Consider the following 19,961-nt stretch of genomic DNA (forward strand, 5'->3'; position numbering starts at 1 on the left):
AACTCCATGGACAATGAAGTTTTTGTGAATATTTCCTCCTTTGTCAAGCTCCTTTGGTCATGTAACTCCTCCATCTCTGCAAGTTGGCTGAGGATACTTGCTTTCTGCAATGCTAAATTGCCTTTTAAAGTTTTGCTCCATTCCTTAAGCTTTTGTTTAAGGTTCGAACTGAATATGTTATCTCTTCATAAAAAGGATCTGGCCTGGGCTTTGTGATGGGCATTTTAAAAGCCTTCTCTTCAGATATAAATTGGGCCAAAGAATCTGGGCCCAATTCCCTTTTGTTATAATGCTAAGAAGACTTATTAGTAATAATTAAAGAGTCACGTGACTGGTCACATGCCCTTTTAGAGATAGGCTGAACCTGCTTTGAGATACCCACGTGTCCCATCAAAACTTTATAACATTGAGCCCCTCCCTCTGATATCTGCTTGTCCTTTTGCGAGGGGAGTGATTTTAACAGCGAAAATTTTGAGAAAGAGGAGGATCACCTATGTTAGTTGGTACTTCATGCGTAAAAGCTCGGGTGAAGATGTAGATCATATCATATTGCATTGTCAAGTGGTAAGTCGTGTGTGGAGAGTGGTCCTTAATTTGTTTGAGGAGCAACGGGTGATGCCGGGCATAGTGAAGGAGGCATTGCATAGTTGGGCTGATAGGAAGGGGAAGAGAAGCACAAGGGTATAGAGTGTTGCCCCCTTGGCAATTATTTGGTTTATATGGAAAGAAAAAAATAGAAGGGTGTTTGAAGGGGTGCAAAAAGATTTTGTAAAGTTGCAATGTAGTCTTTTGTTTTTAGTTTTTTTTTGGGAGGGGGGGGGGGGGGGGAGGGTTTACGTCATGAGGTTCCTATTTGTAACTGGTAAAGTTGCGGCCGTGTGACCAGGAGGTCAAGGGTTCAAGCCGTGGAAACAGTCTCTAGCAGAAATGCAGGGTAAGGTTGTGTAGAATAGACCCTTGTGGTCCGACCCTTACCCCGACCTCGTGTATAGCGGAAGTTTAGTGCACTGGACTATCCTTTATGAGGTTCCTATTTGTACAGAGGATTGGGCCTCTTTTGTTGAGACCATGTTGGCGTAGGTTCTCTTTTTTTGGTATACGTCTTGTACACGAGGTTCTCCCCAATTATTAATAAAATCATTTACCTTATCAAAAAAAGACAATATCGATCATTTGTTTTTGCAATGTCGTGTAACATTGAAGGTTTGGGACATATATATGTGCATTTTCGGGTACAATGGGTATTACTAGACGGCATGAAAGAAGCATTTGTTAGCTAGGAAAGGTGGAAAGTTGGGAAGTACAAAAATACCTGGAAAATGGTGCCACTTTTTGCTATTTGGAGCATTTGGAAGGATAGGAATCAGAGGTGTTTCGATGGAGTCCAACTCCAATTCATGTACTGAAAACTAGATGCTTATTGAAACTTTTCGCTTAGTGTAACCATTGTAATGTAAATAATGCAGTTATAAACCTTATCTTATCAAAAAAAAAATGTAAATAATGTGGTTATGTTTTTGGATTTGTTAAGATCCTTGAGTTTTAGTTAGGAGGAGGAGGAAAATATAGGAGCCCCTTATTTGTTGTAACGCAATGGCATCCTCTGAATGAAGGATAGTAAAGGTAAAGTTGTCTACGTGTAACATATAGGTTACGGGTCCGAGTTGTGAAAGCAACCACCAATGCTTGCATTAGGGTAGGTTGTTTACATCACACCCTTGGGTGCGGCCTTCCCTAAAACCTGCGTGAACGCGTGACGCTTTGTTCATCGGGTTGTTCTTTAATTGGATTCTCTAAATGTTGATCAATGAAATTTCAACTTTTGCCTTATCAGAAAAAAGGAAAGCATGCAACATAAAATGGTACAGCAAAGTAACTCAAATTTCAATGGAGCGTAGTTTATCCATATTGAGCCCTATAAATGCCACTGTGTCAAAATTACCCAAACTCATTTACACCTTTAGCTACTCATTTACACCTTTAGCACTGCTCAAGTAGTAATCACATGTTGTCGAATTGCTCCAACAAGCTTCATGTATCAGCTCTTCAACCACTCAAAATGTATGTCATTGTTCTTATGTTGCACTTTTAATAATCCTATAAATAACTAAACCTTCTTTTTAAAACTCTAATATGAAGCACATATAAGCTTTCCTTGTTTCCAGCCGCGGATATTTCTGGGCCTTTTTATTTTCTTTAATTTTATGACCAAGAAACCCATATGGGCCCAACCTTTAGGACCAACTGCAACCTCCGAGACTCCGGGCTAATGGGCTGACCCCTCTATCCTTCACCATTTACATACTAAAATTAGTTTTCCATGCTTACTTCTGGGACTCTTTACTTTGATAGGGATGAGAAAATCAGAATTCCGAATCATATATGATTATGTCAGAATTTGGACGGACAACAGATGTAGGGTTTTGAATAAGGTGAAAATCTTCAATCCATTATGATGATTATTTTTAGGATATGGGGGACTTTTCTCTTTCATTTTTACATAGAGTTGTATATGCTTGAGAGTTTGAATAATTTGTAAGGATTAGTTTCTGAAAACCTTTTGGCTATATAAACAATTAATCTTTTTCAAAAAATTCATTTAGAAGAATTATTGAGTCATTGTGGGTTTACTATCCTTTCGAAAGTTTATTCATTGATGTCAGTCTTGTATTTAATCTTCTTTGACCACAAAGCACTGAATCAGTACTGAAAACTGAAATTTGGATAATTTCAAAATGTCATCTTTATTTCATGTTTTTCCATCAAAGCACTGTGAGAACGGGAGGAAAGGCCATTGAAGAAGGGAGAAATGGGGAAAGAAGGGGAAGTCAACGTGGCATTGAAATGGCTCCATTATGGATAAAATGAGTAATAAGGGTATATGTGACACAATCCATCAATGGCAACATTGTTTTTAAGCAAGCTATTAACAGAGGGCATATGGTAGTAATTTCACAAAGTTCAGGTGTATATTTGGACTTTTTGGCTTTTCTTATATAAGGAAAAGTTACTAAAAACAACGCACTCTTATACTAGATAACTATTTTAATACAAACTGCAATTAACAAGATAAACTGATGAATATTTTATCTTATAGTACTTTATACATGGGAATGGGTGGTATTTTAATCTTTCGTGAGGTTTTTGGAGGCAAGAGGAACTCAAGAAGCATTTGACTGGTAGAAGGGGATGATTTTCCTTTTTTATTGGAAGCCTCCAATTTTATTATTAGTATCATGGTTTTCAAACCACAGAGGCACTCTCGACCTATTCTGCACAACAAGAAGGTAACATACAATTCCTGAAATCATACAGCCGTAGACAATATATGTATCCAGGAAAGAAAGAAATGTCACGAGAATCGAGATAGTAGATAAACACGCTAAGATCCAGACCTGAGATGGTTTTTGACCTATAAACACCTTCCCAGCTGCCAAGCACTTCTGAACAGAGATCCAAGCTATTTCTGAGAGTAGGCAACAAAAATTTTCCCATACAATGAAACTGACAACTGATTTATGTGCATCCATGTCTTCAGTTTGAGTTTGAAGCACTGGCTGCTTTAAGAATCCACCTTGGGAAGAAAATTTTGAGATGCTAGAGTCCTCGGATGATTTTTTCACTAGAGGCTGGGTACATGAATTCCCTTCTTTCAGTAGTTTGCACAATACAAAAAAGAAATGATGTAAAGTCTGAAATTCTGACAGAACACAGTCCAACTGAACCTGGAAAAGAGGCAAGCAGAATTATGCCAGACAAATATAACTGGAAAACAATTTGGCAATTTTAGAAGACATGCAGCCAGAAGAAAAGGAAATCAAAGACAGTACAGGAGTTGCACGAAAGAAATAGAGATAGGGTGCTATAAATTCCAATGCTGGCTAACACTCAAAAAGAGCAATTCCCTTCATTAATAAATCTTACCAGCTTAAGACCATGTCTTAACCCTGTAAAGGTAGCTGAGAGTGAAGATGGGCTAGAGCAAAGAAACTGCAGTCCACTTGTTAGGCCTCGTGTGTTTGAAACTTGTTCAAGAATGCACCGACCAACATGTCTAGCATTCTGCAGCAACCAGATAAGTCGGATACAGCATCAATCCAGAGGCAAAAGCTGGTAGTAAATAAATGAAAACTAACTCAGTTGTTCAAAATGGAACATTTTGAATGAAAATATCACATCATTGGGATCCACGAGTAGAAGAATCAAACTGTCACTCATCATGGGCTCCCAGGTCCACTGCTTCCTTAGCTCTCCTTGATCCATTCTGATGATGAAATGAGCAGTCAACCTGTAATAACCTCCAGAATAATCAACAAAAAGTGTTTATATGAACACGAAATTCTTCCGGTCACTAGCAAAACCTCATAATCAACACTAGCCATAGGATCAACTGCAAACCTCTTGAAAAGCCTAATTAGAGGTATACACTTTGTTGAGACCTTAATGGAGTTCTTAAATTCCACTCCCTCGCCACCATCATTTGAACCAGATGGAACCTTCCAATTGAAAACATGAGAGATATCTGAAGCACAGGTTCTCAACCAATGACCAAGTGAAGGTGTCATGTCAGCATCATTATGAGATTCTAGTAAAGAAAGGCGTGACAAAGCCCAGAAAACAGCCTTAGCAAATGATACTGGAAGAATCAAGGGATCAATTTCAACTAAAACCTCAAACCACAACATTGGGATGCACATCCAATCCCCACATACATCTGATGATATATCAGCTTGAGAACTAAATTTCTTCCAACAACTGTCATCATTTTCTTCAAAATCACAACCAAATAAATTTTCTTGGCCATCTTCTTCATCAAGCTGGAACGGCAAGCATCTTTCATCACTTGAAGCAAGTCCATACTTCAGAATTGAAGTTACCAGAGCTGCAGCATCAGAAACTATAATAGTTTGAACAACATCAAATGCAGGTTGACGGAGAGAACTGTGAAGTGATGAATCCTTCAGAGAGGACACAAGAGAAGGTCCCCTGCAAAATTAAGTAGGACAATGCAAAGGTATGTATCAGGATCCAACATTACGTCAATTATTTTGGATATATGACTGCTTTGAGATAGCACTTTAGAATATATATGCATATTGAATGATGTTAATTCCAACAAAGTAATACAATGAACTAGAAGAGAGGTTCATGAAAACACTACTCAAGTACGCAATCTTCCAAGAATATGTCTAGATCCATTGCCCGGAATCAAAAAGATATTTTATTTTTTTATTTTTTTTATAAGGTAATTAGATTTCATTACTAAAGGGCATAAGTACCTGCATACATTTCAAATACCAAAAAAGGAGAAATCTCACAAAAAAATATGGTTCTCTAGGAAAGACCCCCAATTTCTATGCTTAAAGGAATCCCATGGGTGCATCAAAACATAATAAGGGAAAAGAGGCAACTCCTCAAATGTACAAAATTCTTCTCTATTCCTTCAAAAACTCTCCTATTTCTCTCTCCCAATGATCCACATAACCGCAAGTGGAGCGACCTCCCATGCCCTGCGTCTTCTCCTCCTCCTTCTGAAAGACCAACTAAGCATTGCTTCTTTAACCGTGTGTGGCATCACCCACTGAAGGCCAAACCAACCCAAAACTTCCCACCACAAGCGAGATGCAATTTAAAATATTGTTAGTGATTGGGAGGGACTATTTCGTATTAATAGAATTCTGCAAATAAGGTAACTTATCTTAGAATAGGCGAATAACTCCAACAGGGTCACTTTCTATTGAGTTTAATGTTCAAGACAAATAGTTTCTCTCTTCTCATCTTGCATTTTAATGCAGTATCAAACATCCACACACCCACAGAGTATCAGAATCAAAGAGAAATATCATCCGCATCTAGACCTATATAGTCGCCGGAAGTTTCCTATTTTTTTACAAATGTGTGCCGGAAAAGATATTTAAGCAAGTTTAGGAAGAGGTTAATAAACTGCTTAAAGGTTTGGGCTTATCCAGTCTCCAAGTCAGCCTATACCAGGAGCTTTGTCTCGATGAGACATGCACTAACCAAACAGTACTAAGTTTCACCGCTGTACAAAACCTCACTCGCTGTCACTGTGATTGCCACTCACTGGCGCACGAAATCATGGGCCAAAGGTTGTCTCAGTCATTGCCATGTGTACAGAAGGTAAGCTATATGTTAGACTTGTCATGATACAACAGGGTTTACCACACTGGAAAAAATAATTGGACATATGACCTATATGCTCCAGCTTGAAAAGAAGTATCAAGCATATGTCCAGAATTCATTGCACAAAATTTGTAGAGTATTCTATAATATGGTGTATTAATTTAAAAAGATTACTTTGACGTAATAGGATCCTTCTAATTAAGGTAACTTACCTTATTAAAGTAGGCTAACAACTCATATATAGGAAACAACAATATAATGAGTTTAATCATCTAGACAGGTTGTTTTCTCTCCGGTCGTCTCTCTCTTTCATAAAATCAATATTTTTGCTTTGCTTTCAAGGTCAAATAGACTTTGCTCAACGTCATTTTTAAATTAACAATTTTCTTCAATTAATGACAAGAATGAATAGCACAACTACTATCAGATGCATCTTTAACATAATGCAAACTTTTTTATGAAGAGGGAATTGAACAAAATCCAGGTTTTACTTTTGAAAGTGTTAGAATAGTATATGAATACATGTAATTAGTCTTAATCTCTTATGTAATAGGAGTAGGTTATGTGTTATGTATACATATAAATAGGGCTCATTGTAACACAGAATATTAATCAATAAGATTTTTCTCCCGTACATTCTCACATGGTATCAGAGCATTGGTGAGATAATTATCGTTGTGCGTCATTTCAACGACATCCAGGAAGAAATCAGTCGTACCGTGCAATTTTCCGGTGACTTAAGCAACCGCTTACATCATATCTGAGTTTCAATGGGGTTTGTGCAAATTCCAACACCACCACAAGGTTCTCCTATCACCGGCGACCAAACCCCACTAAAGATCTCAGGCAGATAACGTCACACGCGTCGTCACGCGCCTCCGGCGGAAGTGTCACCTCACGCGCCGGCGCGTGAGGTCGTTTTCCGGCATCTTTCAAGTCTGATTTTTCTTCTGGGTTGGTCGCCTGCCTCTTCCGACTCGACCCTTTGAGATTTTGTGGTTTCTCAGTTACCGGAAAAGTGTTTTCCGGCAAGAGCATTGGTTTTTCCTGCGAGAGCAATGGTCTGTCACTGTTCTGCTCACTTTTCCGGCCACCTTATTCACATACAAAGGTCGCATGTTGATTCCGACCTCAGTCATTTAATTTCCACCATTTTGTTGACTTCAATTTGCTTCCGACGAAGATCTGAGAAGTACAGCAGTGTCCGATCATTATAATAGTTTGGTTCCAATTTCTAATTGCTTGATTTGAGGGTATCTCATCACTATTGGTAATCTTCATCAAATATTTGGCTTCGATCTCTCTTAAGTTCATTATAATGTCACTCAGATCTGATGTTTTTGGCTCAAATACAGTTGGATCCTATACTTCAAATGTTCATATGGTCTTTATCAGATTATATCGAGTTCCTTCAGTATAAAGCACGTAAGCAAATACCTTCTGAGATAGCTTTTGTAGCTCAAACAGGTAATAGCGTGACTTGTGTCTCTCAATCATTTCTTCTTCCGACTCTTGGGTCATTGATTCAGGTGCATCTGATCATATTTCTGGTAACAAATCTCTTTTCATTAGTATTTCATATTCTCAATCTCTTCCAACAGTCACAATGGCCAATGGGTCTCAAACCATGGCAACTGCAATAGGTCAAGCAAGTCTACTTCCTTACCTTTAGATTCAGTTCTTTATGTTCCCGGTAGTCCTTTTAATCTCATAGTCGTTAGCTACTTAGCCAAATCACTAAAATGTGTTGTTTTATTTCTTGATGACCTTGTTTTTATACAGGAACGCAGTACGGGGCGGATCATTGGTACCGGACATGAATCAGATGGACTTTATTACCTTATTCTTGCAAAATCACATGGACTCACATCTTGTCTTCCTTCAACAACTTGTCTTGTTACTGATTCACCAAATTTATTACATAAACGGTTGGGACATCCCAGTTTGCTAAAACTTCAGAAAATGGTACCTGGCTTATCTCATTTGTCCACTCTAGAGTGTGAGTCATGTCAGTTCGGTAAGCACATCCGCTCCCATTTTCCTCAGCGTCTTGAAAATCGAGCAGAGTCGCCTTTTACTTTAGTCCATCCAAATGTTTAGGGTCCTAGTCGGGTCAGTTCTACCTTGGGATTCCGCTACTTTGTCAGTTTCATTGATGATTATTCCAGGTGCACTTGGATATTTTTGATGAAAAATCGATCTGAGTTGTTTTCTATTTTCCAGTCCTTCCACGCTGAAATTCAAAATCAATTAGGGGTTTCTATCCGCACATTTTGTAGTGATAATGCCCTAGAGTATTGTCTTCTCCATTTCAGCAGTTTATGAGCTCTCATGGAATTATTCATCAAACAACTTGTCCGTACACATCCCAATAAAATAGGATAGCTGAAAGAAAGAATAGACATCTTATTGAAACTGCTCGTACCCTACTCATACAATCTCATGTTCCGTTGCATTTTTGGGGGGATGCAGTTCTTATATCTTGCTATCTTATTAATCGTATGCCATCTTCAGCTATCCAGATCAAGTTCCATTCTCTGTCATGTTTTCCCACTTACTTTTGTTCTCTCTTCCACCCCGTGTCTTTGGGAGCACGTGTTTTGTTCATAACCTTACTCCAGGAAAAGATAAGTTAGCTCATCGTGCTCTTAAGTGCATATTTCTAGGTTACTCAAGAACGCAAAAAGAATATCGATGCTATTCTCCTGACCTCCAGCAGTATCCTATGTCTACTGATGTTACCTTCTTTGAAACCCAATCATACTTCACAGGTCCAGGTAATCACTTAGATATTTCTGAGGTGCTACCAGTTTCGTCTTTTGGAGATTCAGTCACTATCTCCCATTTATCTTCCTCCACAGCTCCAGTTGCAGATCCACCACCTACAGCTCCAGTTGCAGCTCCACCACCTATAGCTCCAGTGCCACCACCTAGTCTAGTTCAACCTTCTACAGCTCCACCACTCCTGACTCATCATCATCGTCCGCGCCTAGCTGATTCACGTCCTGCACCTGACCCTGCTAATACTGCGGACTTGTCTCCTCTTGGTCAACCAGTTGCACTACGAAAAGGTATACGGTCCACACTTAATCCTAATCCCCATTATGTCGATTTAAGTTATCATTGTCTGTCATCATCCCATTGTGCATTTGTATCATCTTTGTCCTCTGTTTCCATCCGTAAGTCTACAGGTGAAGCATTGTCTCATCCCGGGTGGCGACAGGCTATGATTGACGAGATGTCTGCTTTACATACGAGTGGTACTTGGGAGCTTGTTCCTCTTCCTTCGGGTAAATCGCCTGTTGGTTGTTGTTGGGTGTATGCAGTCAAAGTTGGTCCAGATGGCAAGGTTGATCGACTTAAGGCTCGTCTTGTCGCCAAAGGATATACTCAGATATTTGGACTCGATTACAGTGATACTTTCTCTCCCGTAGCTAAAATTGCATCAGTCCGCCTTTTTCTATCCATGGCTGTTGTTCGCCATTAGCCTCTCTATCAGTTGGACATTAAGAATGCTTTTCTTCACGGTGAACTTGAGGATGAGGTTTATATGGAGCAACCACCTGGTTTTGTTGCTCAGGGGAAGTCTAGTGGCCTTGTATGTCGGTTGCGCCGGTCCCTCTATGGTCTAAAGCAGTCTCCTCGAGCCTGGTTTGGTAAGTTCAGCACAGTTATTCAAGATTTTGGCATGACTCGTAATGAAGCTGATCACTCTGTATTTTATCGACATTCTGCTTCAAATCTCTGTATTTATCTGGTCGTTTATGTTGGCGATATTGTTACTACCGGCAATGATCAGGATGTTATTACCAGCTTGAGGGGGAGTGTTAGTTTCATTGTATAATGACAATGCTCAGTGTCATTGTCATTATTATTCAATAATATATTTTCTCCCGTGCTTTCTCACAATGAGCTAAGACATTGCGGATATAAATGCTACTAAGTGTATACTTGCTAGCAAGTTTGATATGAAAGACTTAGGAGTTGCTGATTTAATTCTAGGAATTAAAATCCATAGGACTCCTCAAGGACTGGCATTGTCTCAATCTCATTACGTTAAAATGGTCCTTGAAAAATTCAAGTATTTAGATTTCAAAGTCGCAAAGACTCTGATTGATATAAATTTGGCTCTTACAAAGAATCTAGGTCAAAGCATATCTCAATTGGATTATGCTCAAGTGTTCGGGATTTTTATATATATCATGAACTGTACACGACCTAATATAGCTTGTGCAGTAAGTAAACTGAGTCGTTACACAAGTAATCTCGACCAAACTCATTGGATGGCAATGAAACGAGTTTTGGGCTATCTAAGGCATACCCAAGATTATGCTTTGCATTACAGTAAGTATCCTGCGATAATTGAAGGATATAGTGATGCAAATTGGATCACTGGATCTAAGGCTGTTGGTGGGCCGGTCTGGGACCGGGCCCGCGGTCCTAACGGGCTAAACGGTCCCGGCGGGCCGGTCCTGGTGGGCCGGTCCCTTAATGGGTAGGAAGCCCGTGACGGGCCAGTCTTGTACACGAGGCCCACGAGACCGGGACCGCTAAGCCCGGGACCGGCAGGCGGTCCTGGGCCGGTTCAACCGAGCCTAGCGGTCCTAACGGGCTCCAACGGCTAATTTTTTTAAAAAAAATTTTTTTTTTTTTAAAAAATAGCCAACGGTCAGATTTTAAAATCTAGCCGTTGGCCTTTAATTTTCAACCGTTTGGAACTTTAAAAATAGCCATTTGGCCCCAAACTTTATATAATTACACTTTTCCCCAATTCTCAACTATAAATACCCCCTCATTCTTTCATTTTTACTCACCAATTCATCAATCTATCTCAATCTCTCTCAATCTATATCTAATTTCTCTTCTATAATTGCTTATTTTATTATTGCAATTTCGTGAAAAATTGTGAAGTTGGTGAATTGAAGTATTCAAGTCTTCAAGTCTTCAACGATTTTCAATTTTCAAGAAGTTGTTCGGCAATTCGGTAAACTCGTTCCAACTCTTAACTTTTAAGAATATATTTTTGTGTGTTTAGTTTGCNCATTCTTCGGTATATAAAATCAGCTCCAGGCAAAGGTTTATTGTTTGAGGATCAAGGCCATGAGCAGATCGTTGGATACTCAAATGCTGATTGGGCAGGAGGATGAGGGTTATATGGAGCAACCACCTGGTTTTGTTGCTCAAGGGGAGTCTAGTGGCCTTGTATGTCGGTTGCGCTGGTCCGTCTATGGTATAAAGCAATCTTCTCGAGCCTGGTTTGGTAAGTTCAGCACAGTTATTCAGGAGTTTGGCATGATTCATAGTGAAGCTGATCACTCTGTGTTTTATCGGCATTCTGCTTCAAATCTCTGTATTTATCTGGTCGTTTATGTTGACGATATTGTTATTACCGCCAATGATCAGGATGGTATTAGTAAGTTGAAGCAACATCTCTTTCAGCACTTTCAGACTAAGGATCTAGGCAGATTAAAGTATTTTCTGGGTATTGAGGTCGCTCAGTCTAGCTCAGTTATCGTGATCTCACAACGGAAGTATGCCTTAGATATTCTTGAGGAGATAGGAATGACAGGTTGTAGACCTGTTGACACTCCGATGAATCCGAATTCTAAACTTCTGCCAGGACAGGGGAGCCTCTTTGCGATCCTGCAAGATATAGGCGATTGTTGGTAAATTAAATTACCTCACAGTGACTAGACCTGACATTTCCTATCCTGTGAGTGTTGTGAGTCAGTTTATGGATTCTCCCTGTGATAGTCATTGGAATGCAATTGTCCGCATTCTTCGGTATATAAAATCAACTCCAGGCAAAGGTTTATTGTTTGAGGATCGAGGCCATGACCAGATCATTGGATACTTAGATGTTGATTGGGCAAGATCACCTTTTGATAGACGTTCTACGTCTGGATATTGTGTCTTAGTAGGAGAAAATTTGGTGTCTTGGAAGAGCAAGAAACAGAATGTGGTTGCTCGGTCTAGTGCAGAAGTAGAATATTGAGCAATGGTTATGGCGACATGTGAGCTAATTCGGATCAAACTGTTGCTCAAGGAGTTGAAAATTGGTGAGATTAGTCAGATGGGACTAGTGTGTGATAATCAAGTTGCTCTTCATATTGCGTCAAATCCAGTGTTCCATAAGAGAACTAAACACAATGAGATTGACTGTCACTTTGTTAGAGAGAAGATACTCTCGAGAGATATTGCTACAAAATTTGTGAAGTCGAATGATCAGCTTGCAGATATTTTCACCAAGTCCTTCACTAGTCCTCGTATTAACTACATACGTAACAAGCTCGGTACATATAATTTATATGCACCAGCTTGGGGGGTGTTAGAATAGTTATGTGAATACATGTAATTAGTCCTAGTCCCTTATGTAATAGGAGTAGGTTATGTGTTATGTATGCATATAAATAGGGCTCATTGTAACATAGAATATTAATCAATAAGATTTTTCTCCCATGCATTCTCACAGAAAGGTCAGTAAGGAGGAAATAATGTGAAGGGAAAAGTAAGTAGCAGAAAGCAAAGAGCAAGTTCTAGGCCATGTTTGCTCGGGGTTAGTAAAAGTCATCGCTTCGTTGCCTAAAGCAATGAAGTGATGTGAAACAAGGGGTTATTGCTTCATGGATGAAGCCATGCGCTTTGGTAAAGTGTTTGATTCAAACACTGACACACAAATTGATCCCAAGGAAAAACAGTCTGTTTCTTCTTTTTTTCACGTTTGAAGAGATGAAACAACATCAGTATTATTGTACATCAGATGCTGAAATTACTCAAAAAATACAATTTGGTTACTGTAGTACTGAAGTCATATATTTTGGTATTTATTATTTCTAGTAAGTAGTGCGATTCATTTCAAAAAAAGCATATGCTTCATATCACGCATTGAGCTTCAAGCCCCATGGACCTTGTCTATTTGTTGCGCTTCTCTCTTTTAAACATTGTGTATGAAGCACATCAGTAAAGTAGCCAATGCAAGGGGCAAAAATAACAGTCAGTCAATCATATATATAATTAACCTCTAGGTACATACCACATATGTGCACATTCATATGGTGGAGAAGGCGGGTTCATAGTATAACCTCGGTGAACAATGAGAAGACCTATCTGCAATATATTGAATCTCGCGATAAATAAGACAGGACAAATAATTTAACACGCTTTGGGTTGATGACAAGATAATAACCTGGCAAGCCTTTTTTCTCATGAGCAAGCTGAAGTTACTACTCACAGTAACTTGATGCAGGAGAAAATAAAGAAGATTCCTCCGTTGCTTTTCATGTTCTCCATCTTGTAAAGCTTCAAGAGACTGCAGGGGTTTACACATAAGAGTGGATAACGGTAACTAGGACCACAGATAGCATCAATAGAAAGAAGATTACCACACAGCACTTAAATTACATAGCTGAGTGAATAACATGCCTGTAAAAAAGGCTGGAAAAGATCAAAGATTTCCTTATGGCTTTTTTCATTTCGAGTGTGGAAACACTGACCCAATAGTGTATTGCGCATCACACTTGGAGACAATGAAGTCTTCAACCAAAGCTTATATCCTTAACGAAGTGTGATTGGAGATATATCAGGTATTAGCTGAAGAAGTAAATTCAGAACCTTAAAATGGTATATGGAAAACATACCAAGCATCTCAAACAATAATCTCAGGCAATTAACTGCATAAGAAAATTCTGGTGTATCATCACTGATATGGTTAAGAACGACACTCAGAAAAATGGGGTAACGATCTAATATGCCTTCTTCAAATGCTGGAGGCTCCAAGAATCCAAGCCTTCAAGACACAGATAGATAACAATAAGAAAAAATACAAATGATGAATACAATAGCTCATGCACGTGGGAACAGAAGCCAACTACTTCCTACAATGCTTTGATCCCGAGCCATACAGTTACTCGATCAAACTCAACCCTAGGCCTTGGATTCTGACTAGACAATGACGATACGTCTGCTGCCAAATAAGAAATGTACTTCTTCAGCAAAGGCTGCAAAGCATCCAAATCTGCTGATTGCCTACAATGAAAGACAAGAATAAAAACGACATCAATAAGGTGTGCACATATTAGTTACTACCAATGGTCTAGTAACTCAAAATAGAGGAAGTCTTTCCTAAAGAATGGCTACTCTAAAAATACTTCAGGATGCTAATCTATGATATCAATGCAGAAATTTTTTTTTGATAAAGGATATCAAGGCAGAAAATTAGAGCCTAGTTATTTTCATAATTTGCATAAGTGGGCTACAATGAGCTAACTGCACTTCTTTTTTTCTTTTTATTTTTATAACTACCTTAGTTATCTCTTGAACATGGACTATTTTACAAACTGATCCTTCTTAGATTGGCATGGAGCAGCTTCTTCTTCGGTCTCTGGTTTTGCAAGTGAGGAACTTGGGATCTGAAAGAACCACTTCCTCAAGCTCCACCTGCAGAACCAAGAGGGCCAGCTTGGTTTATTTAGAGAGGAAAATTCATTCAAAGAGGATGGAATTTCTATTAAAGAGTTCATTCAAGGAGGGTGGACTTTTTTTAAACGCTTCACTAGGACTTCGAGAAACAAGCCTTTTCACATAACTCCTCCTCGTGAAACAATCAAAGGGTCAATCCTCACTCATTTGGGCTCTCACTTATAGTTCTTTTTTGTTTTTCAATAAGAAGTCAATGGGCATGCCAGCTATTGAAGAGAAAAATCATCTATAGTTTTCCTACATTATATTAATCACAGTTTTTTTTTTTTTTTGATGAAGTATATTAATCACAGTTTTCTTATGTTGTTAATATGAGTTTTCCCTAAAGGATTTGCAGTTATGTGAATTTATCAAGCTTGCAGTCTTGTCCGAGGGCAGAGCTAATCAGGCAAGTCATTTTTGTACCTTTGTCGCCTTTGTGCTTTGTGAATAATATATACCTACTTATCAAAAAAGCTGAGTATGTCCTGACATGTTCCCTCCTCCTTTCTAGTTCCATTGTCCATCAACAATAAATCATCCACAGTGGTTTTGCAAATAGAATTCGGGTATTCTCAACCGGAAAGCCAACCAACCCAAAACTGCCATTATTAGTGGTGCCTATGCTGTTTTTTTTTTCTGATAAGATACCTATGCTGTTTCGTGATATGCTAAGGCAATATATCCCACATAATTACCAGCTTTGTTGTCCTTTAAAATATCCAGAAGTAAAGCGTTGAAATGGTCCTCTTCCTATTGTAAATTATGAATCCCACCGAAAATGGGTTTCTGGGTGGAAGAAGACATCTATCCTGCTATATGCATCTCCAAAAAAAGAAATGAAATAGTCCCTGCATAATTTATGGCAGAACACAGTGAGCAGTCAAGATAAGTTTTAAGGTGATATTAACGGTTCTAGACACTCAAGGAGCCCTACAGATTTATATCTACATCTAAGTTTCCTTAGGCATGAGATTTTCTTTCATCTAAGGAATAATATTACAAAGCAATTTAAAACAGTTATCTAGTCAGGTGCAAACTACTGATAGACAATGTTAAGTCTTAACTGCAAAAACACTTGAAGACACAAATCATTGTAGGCATAGCAATTAAAGCTAAAAGAACCTAGAACAAAGTACTCTTATATAGCACTAACAATAAGACATTAATATCAAATTCATAATTAGGGTAAAAAGCTAGGTAGCCTAGCATTTTCCTTATTTATACCAGTAGTATTAGTGTACTACTTAGTGTTTGTATTTTCATAAGAACAAATTACTCTTATATAGCACGAATAATAAGACATTAATATCAAATTCATAATTAGGGTAGAAGGTTAGGTAGCCGAGTGTTTTCCTTATTTATACCAGTAGCATTAGTGTAATACTTAGTGTTAGTCTTGTATTTTCATATTCTTAGATTTCTATATTACTCCTTATTTCTTTTGCTTTGGTTTTCTGATTGGTTTGTTGGTGTTGCTCCTTGTTGTTACTCCTTTCTTTTTATATGTCCTGAGCCGAGGGTCTACCGGAACCAGTCTCTCTACCTTCTCAAGGTAAGAGGTAACGAGCCATAAGAAAGATGAGCAGAGCATTCCTTCCGCCGGCCTTTATTGGAACCCCACTTGTGGGATTACACTGGGTTTTTTGTTGTTGTTGTTATTATCAAATTTAGAAAACTCTTTTTTTTTTGATAAAGTAAGTGATTTCAAATCAAATTCAGAATACTTAATAACCTTATACTACTTCTCTATTGTCAAAACCATGTTTGTTGGACCAAAAATGACAACAGCATATACTAGAATTGGCTAGAGTTACAAACCACAGAATATAGTTGCACGCGAAGTCCAATAGAAACAATACCTCAATTTACTCATGCGTCCAGCCAGCCGCAAACCTATAGAACGAGCTCTTCGGCCTTTATGGAAAAGTAATGCATAAACACCCTAAAATATAAAAATGACAAAATCAAATGAAGATGACTAACAAAAACAGCTGAAGCATGACATGAAGTAGAGACATCAAGTCATAGAAAGGCAGGTCAAACCGGATACTGCTGGTGTCCACCCAAGGTCAGTTCATGAGATTTGTCGATTGCGTCAATGAATGTTTCAAATTCACTTGCCAAATAAGAATCATCTAACAAAATTGGGAACATCAAAACCTGCAACTCAAAAAAAGAGAGATCTATATCATCACAGAGAAATAAAAATGACATCAAGACAGAATGGGAAAAAAGGAGAAAAGAATGGATGGAAAGTAGGATCAAACCGGTCGAGTAAACTAAATCTTATTTTCTTCTGATAAATAGGATACTCGTGATCCTTTACATCATCTAGAAGCAGAAAATCAACAACAACATACCCAGTAATATCCTATCCCACACCGTGGGGTCTGGGGAGGGTGGTGTGTACGCAGACCTGATCCCTACCTTGTGAGGATAGAGAGGTTGTTTCCAATAGATCCTCGGCTCAGGAAAGCATAAGCATCACATCAATGAAAATATAGACAAGAAGGGGCAGAAGCAAAAAATAAACGTTTCACAAAATTGTTCAGAGTTAGGCTTGATTTTTATGGGTACGTAGCCTGCATGGCATTCCACTCGCAGTGCAGCCCTTAATGGGCAGCCGGTGCACTAAGCTCCCGCTAGGTGCGGGATCCGGGAAAGTGCAAATTGTAACCAGAGTGCATCGGTGCTGGCCATGTCATTTGCAACGTTATTTTGCATACTATTGATGCAGTAGCTAACGCACATCTAGAGATGATGTAAGTTGGATAGTCAGCCAGTTCAAATCCGTCTTATTTACCAAAAAGACAGATATTCGTTGCTCATTCCCAGACAATCACTTATATAGAACCTGTGTGGGGGAAATAGTTTTTATTTCCGCCGAGTTCAGTAGCATGGGCTTCTGACCCAAGTGGGGTCAATAAAGTGATGGGATAAAACAAGTTTTGATTTTTCCATCTCATGGAAACCCCTTTTTCCCTACACTTAGCTTATCCCCTACTAGACTAATGACAAGAATTTAAACTTAAAGACTTAGAGTTTTTAGGTATTCTATGTCCATGTTGTTTGATTACCTTGTTGGTCATCCCTTAGTTGCTTGATTATTTCCTGATTGTTGCTATTTCATTGGGTTTTGGATTTCCCAGTTGTAGCTTTATTTTTAAGATTTAAGTACTATCCATTAAGGAAAGCTTTCACAGCACTTTTGCTAGCAGGTGACAGCTGGTCTGGCAGTAAGAAGTTTACCAGATCCCCTAGCTATTTCCTTCATATATTCATGACTTATCATTGATTTTGAGCAGTTCTAAAATGAAGATATATTTGAAATTCGTATCTGATAGCTCCCTCCTTTCCCTCCCTTTCTCTGCTTCTTCTACCTTGTGTCTCTCTTCTTCTTCTTTCTCCTTTCTTTTTTTTTTTTTTATTTTCCGCAATTCTCTGCTACTGCAGCAGCTTTTGCTAGTATATCTAATGCAGAAAATGAACCAAAAGATGAATTGGTGATTCATATGAAGGAAGAGGAGAAATGTGAATGGAAACACCTCAAACATGACGCTAACTATTTCTCCGCTGTCATGCACAATGTCGTACTCTCCACATCTTATTCTGTTATTAATCTCTTTAAGGTGCTGACTGATTCTTTCTTCATCAAGAGTCTGCAACACCTCAAGAAGAGGACCAATGGAACTTGAGTCGTATTCTGTACTATAAAGCTCTTGGGCTTGATGGTATTGACATATACATTGAGTGCACTGGCGCATTTCTCTAGATGTTCTGTCCAATAGGAGCTTTAGAGGAGAATCACTGCGATCATCCTTAAAATAATTATAGAAAGTTTCCAGAAGAGGTCCCATCAGGTCCCAGGAACCACACCAAATATGATTTTCTTCCGGCAAAAAGATCAAGTAGTTGAATGCATCTGAAAACCTGCATACAAAAAGGAAAACTGACTTAATTAAATTGGAAAGTATACAAACAATTGTTTTCTTTGATTTAAAACGGAAATTTGGCATGGTCTCCCTCTTTCGCTAGTTTTGGGTCGATAGTGAAAGGTTTAGCAAATGTGAACACTTATAAGTTACGAGGAACGAGAATTGGGAGCAAGAAGAAAAGAAGAAGATGATGAAGAAGCAAACCATTCTTCTTTGAGCAGGCGGAAACGATGTCGCTTGAGAAGGTCTACAGATGCAATGTCGTCGTCTTCTTCGATGCCCCTCCATCGGTCCAACAGCTCTCTCCTTGTGACCACTTTCTTCGACATTCTCCCGACACCTTCGGCTGTCATAACCCACCTTCAATTGTTAGGGTTTTCCACCTTCCCAATGTTTGAAGCCGTGAAAGAAAAGTATCTTCGCATTCCCGGTGCGTATGTATAAATCCTAATGCATCAAAGCGGCAAAGGAAGAGCAATTGTGCAAAATATTCTTGAATCATCAGTAAACAAAAAACTTTTAATTTGTTACTCTCTCCGCTCCAATAAGTTACTTTTTAGTTGTTTTACCTCAAATTAATAAATTCACCTATTTACTCCAAGGGCAATGTAGGAAAAAAATAATTAATTCATTCTTGAAATTTGAAAAAATTACTTATTTTGGACCACAAAAAAAAGGCCAAAAAATCACTTATTTTGGACCGGAGGGAGTATAAAACAATAAATGAAGAAGAATAGTATTGCAGAGAAAAGTACAGAGAGAGAATTTTTATGATATTGGATGAATTATAATGGAATAGAACCCTCTATTTATAGGGAGAGGGTGACTTAGCCACCAAGCAATTAACCCTAGAATCTCTCTAAATATAAACATTCACCATAAATACAATTATATTTATAACACCCCCCTTGAATGTCTATTCAACAGATAATGTGCCTCGTTAAAACCTTAACTAAAATAAAACCCAGTGGAAAAAATTTATAGAGAAGGAAAAAGAGTACACATGTTTAGAAATACGCCTTTTGGTTGCCTCGTTAAAAACCTTGCAAGGAAAACCCAGTGGGACAAAACCTTGTAGGGGAAAAAGAGTACAATGCGTATTAACTCCCCCTGATGAGAGCATCAATTCACATCTTTAAGCCTTTCCATTCCAATCTTGTGCACTAGCTTCTTGAAGGTTGATGTCGGTAGAGACTTGGTGAACAAAATAACCATATTAACTCCAATGAATATGTTACACCTTGAAAATTCTCGCTATCACGTTATCATGCTTATAGTTACAGCAGGATACCTTTGTGCACAAATTGCACTTAGGATGTGGTCATTCGTGACCAAAAAATTCTCCAAGAGTTGCATATGCTATCAGCATTTTAAATCGTTCATGGATTGCCATATAAGTATATTCAATAAGCCATATAAATA

General features: G+C 38.5%; 1 protein-coding gene across 2 annotated transcripts in view; it reads right to left on the reverse strand.

Annotated features, from left to right (window-relative positions):
- LOC109223930 (helicase SEN1) overlaps positions 1 to 19,017 on the reverse strand; it is a 33,252-nt gene extending 14,235 nt beyond the window's left edge. The window contains exons 1-13 of one of the 2 annotated variants that reach the window (XM_019388425.1): positions 18,744 to 19,017; positions 18,150 to 18,534; positions 16,648 to 16,764; positions 16,464 to 16,546; positions 14,023 to 14,169; positions 13,782 to 13,930; positions 13,567 to 13,697; positions 13,331 to 13,453; positions 13,178 to 13,251; positions 4,399 to 4,986; positions 4,177 to 4,288; positions 3,925 to 4,062; positions 3,396 to 3,725 (exon numbers count right to left, since the gene is read on the reverse strand). In XM_019388425.1, the coding sequence (XP_019243970.1) occupies positions 3,396 to 3,725; positions 3,925 to 4,062; positions 4,177 to 4,288; positions 4,399 to 4,986; positions 13,178 to 13,251; positions 13,331 to 13,453; positions 13,567 to 13,697; positions 13,782 to 13,930; positions 14,023 to 14,169; positions 16,464 to 16,546; positions 16,648 to 16,764; positions 18,150 to 18,534; positions 18,744 to 18,892 (2,526 nt within the window). In that variant the 5' untranslated portion in view covers positions 18,893 to 19,017. Of the gene's footprint in view, positions 1 to 3,395; positions 3,726 to 3,924; positions 4,063 to 4,176; positions 4,289 to 4,398; positions 4,987 to 13,177; positions 13,252 to 13,330; positions 13,454 to 13,566; positions 13,698 to 13,781; positions 13,931 to 14,022; positions 14,170 to 16,463; positions 16,547 to 16,647; positions 16,765 to 18,149; positions 18,535 to 18,743 lie in introns of those variants that run through there. The other variant, XM_019388426.1, reaches the window with a different exon arrangement.

This window comes from Nicotiana attenuata, chromosome 3, assembly GCF_001879085.1.
Source record: "Nicotiana attenuata strain UT chromosome 3, NIATTr2, whole genome shotgun sequence".
Lineage (NCBI taxonomy): Eukaryota > Viridiplantae > Streptophyta > Magnoliopsida > Solanales > Solanaceae > Nicotiana > Nicotiana attenuata.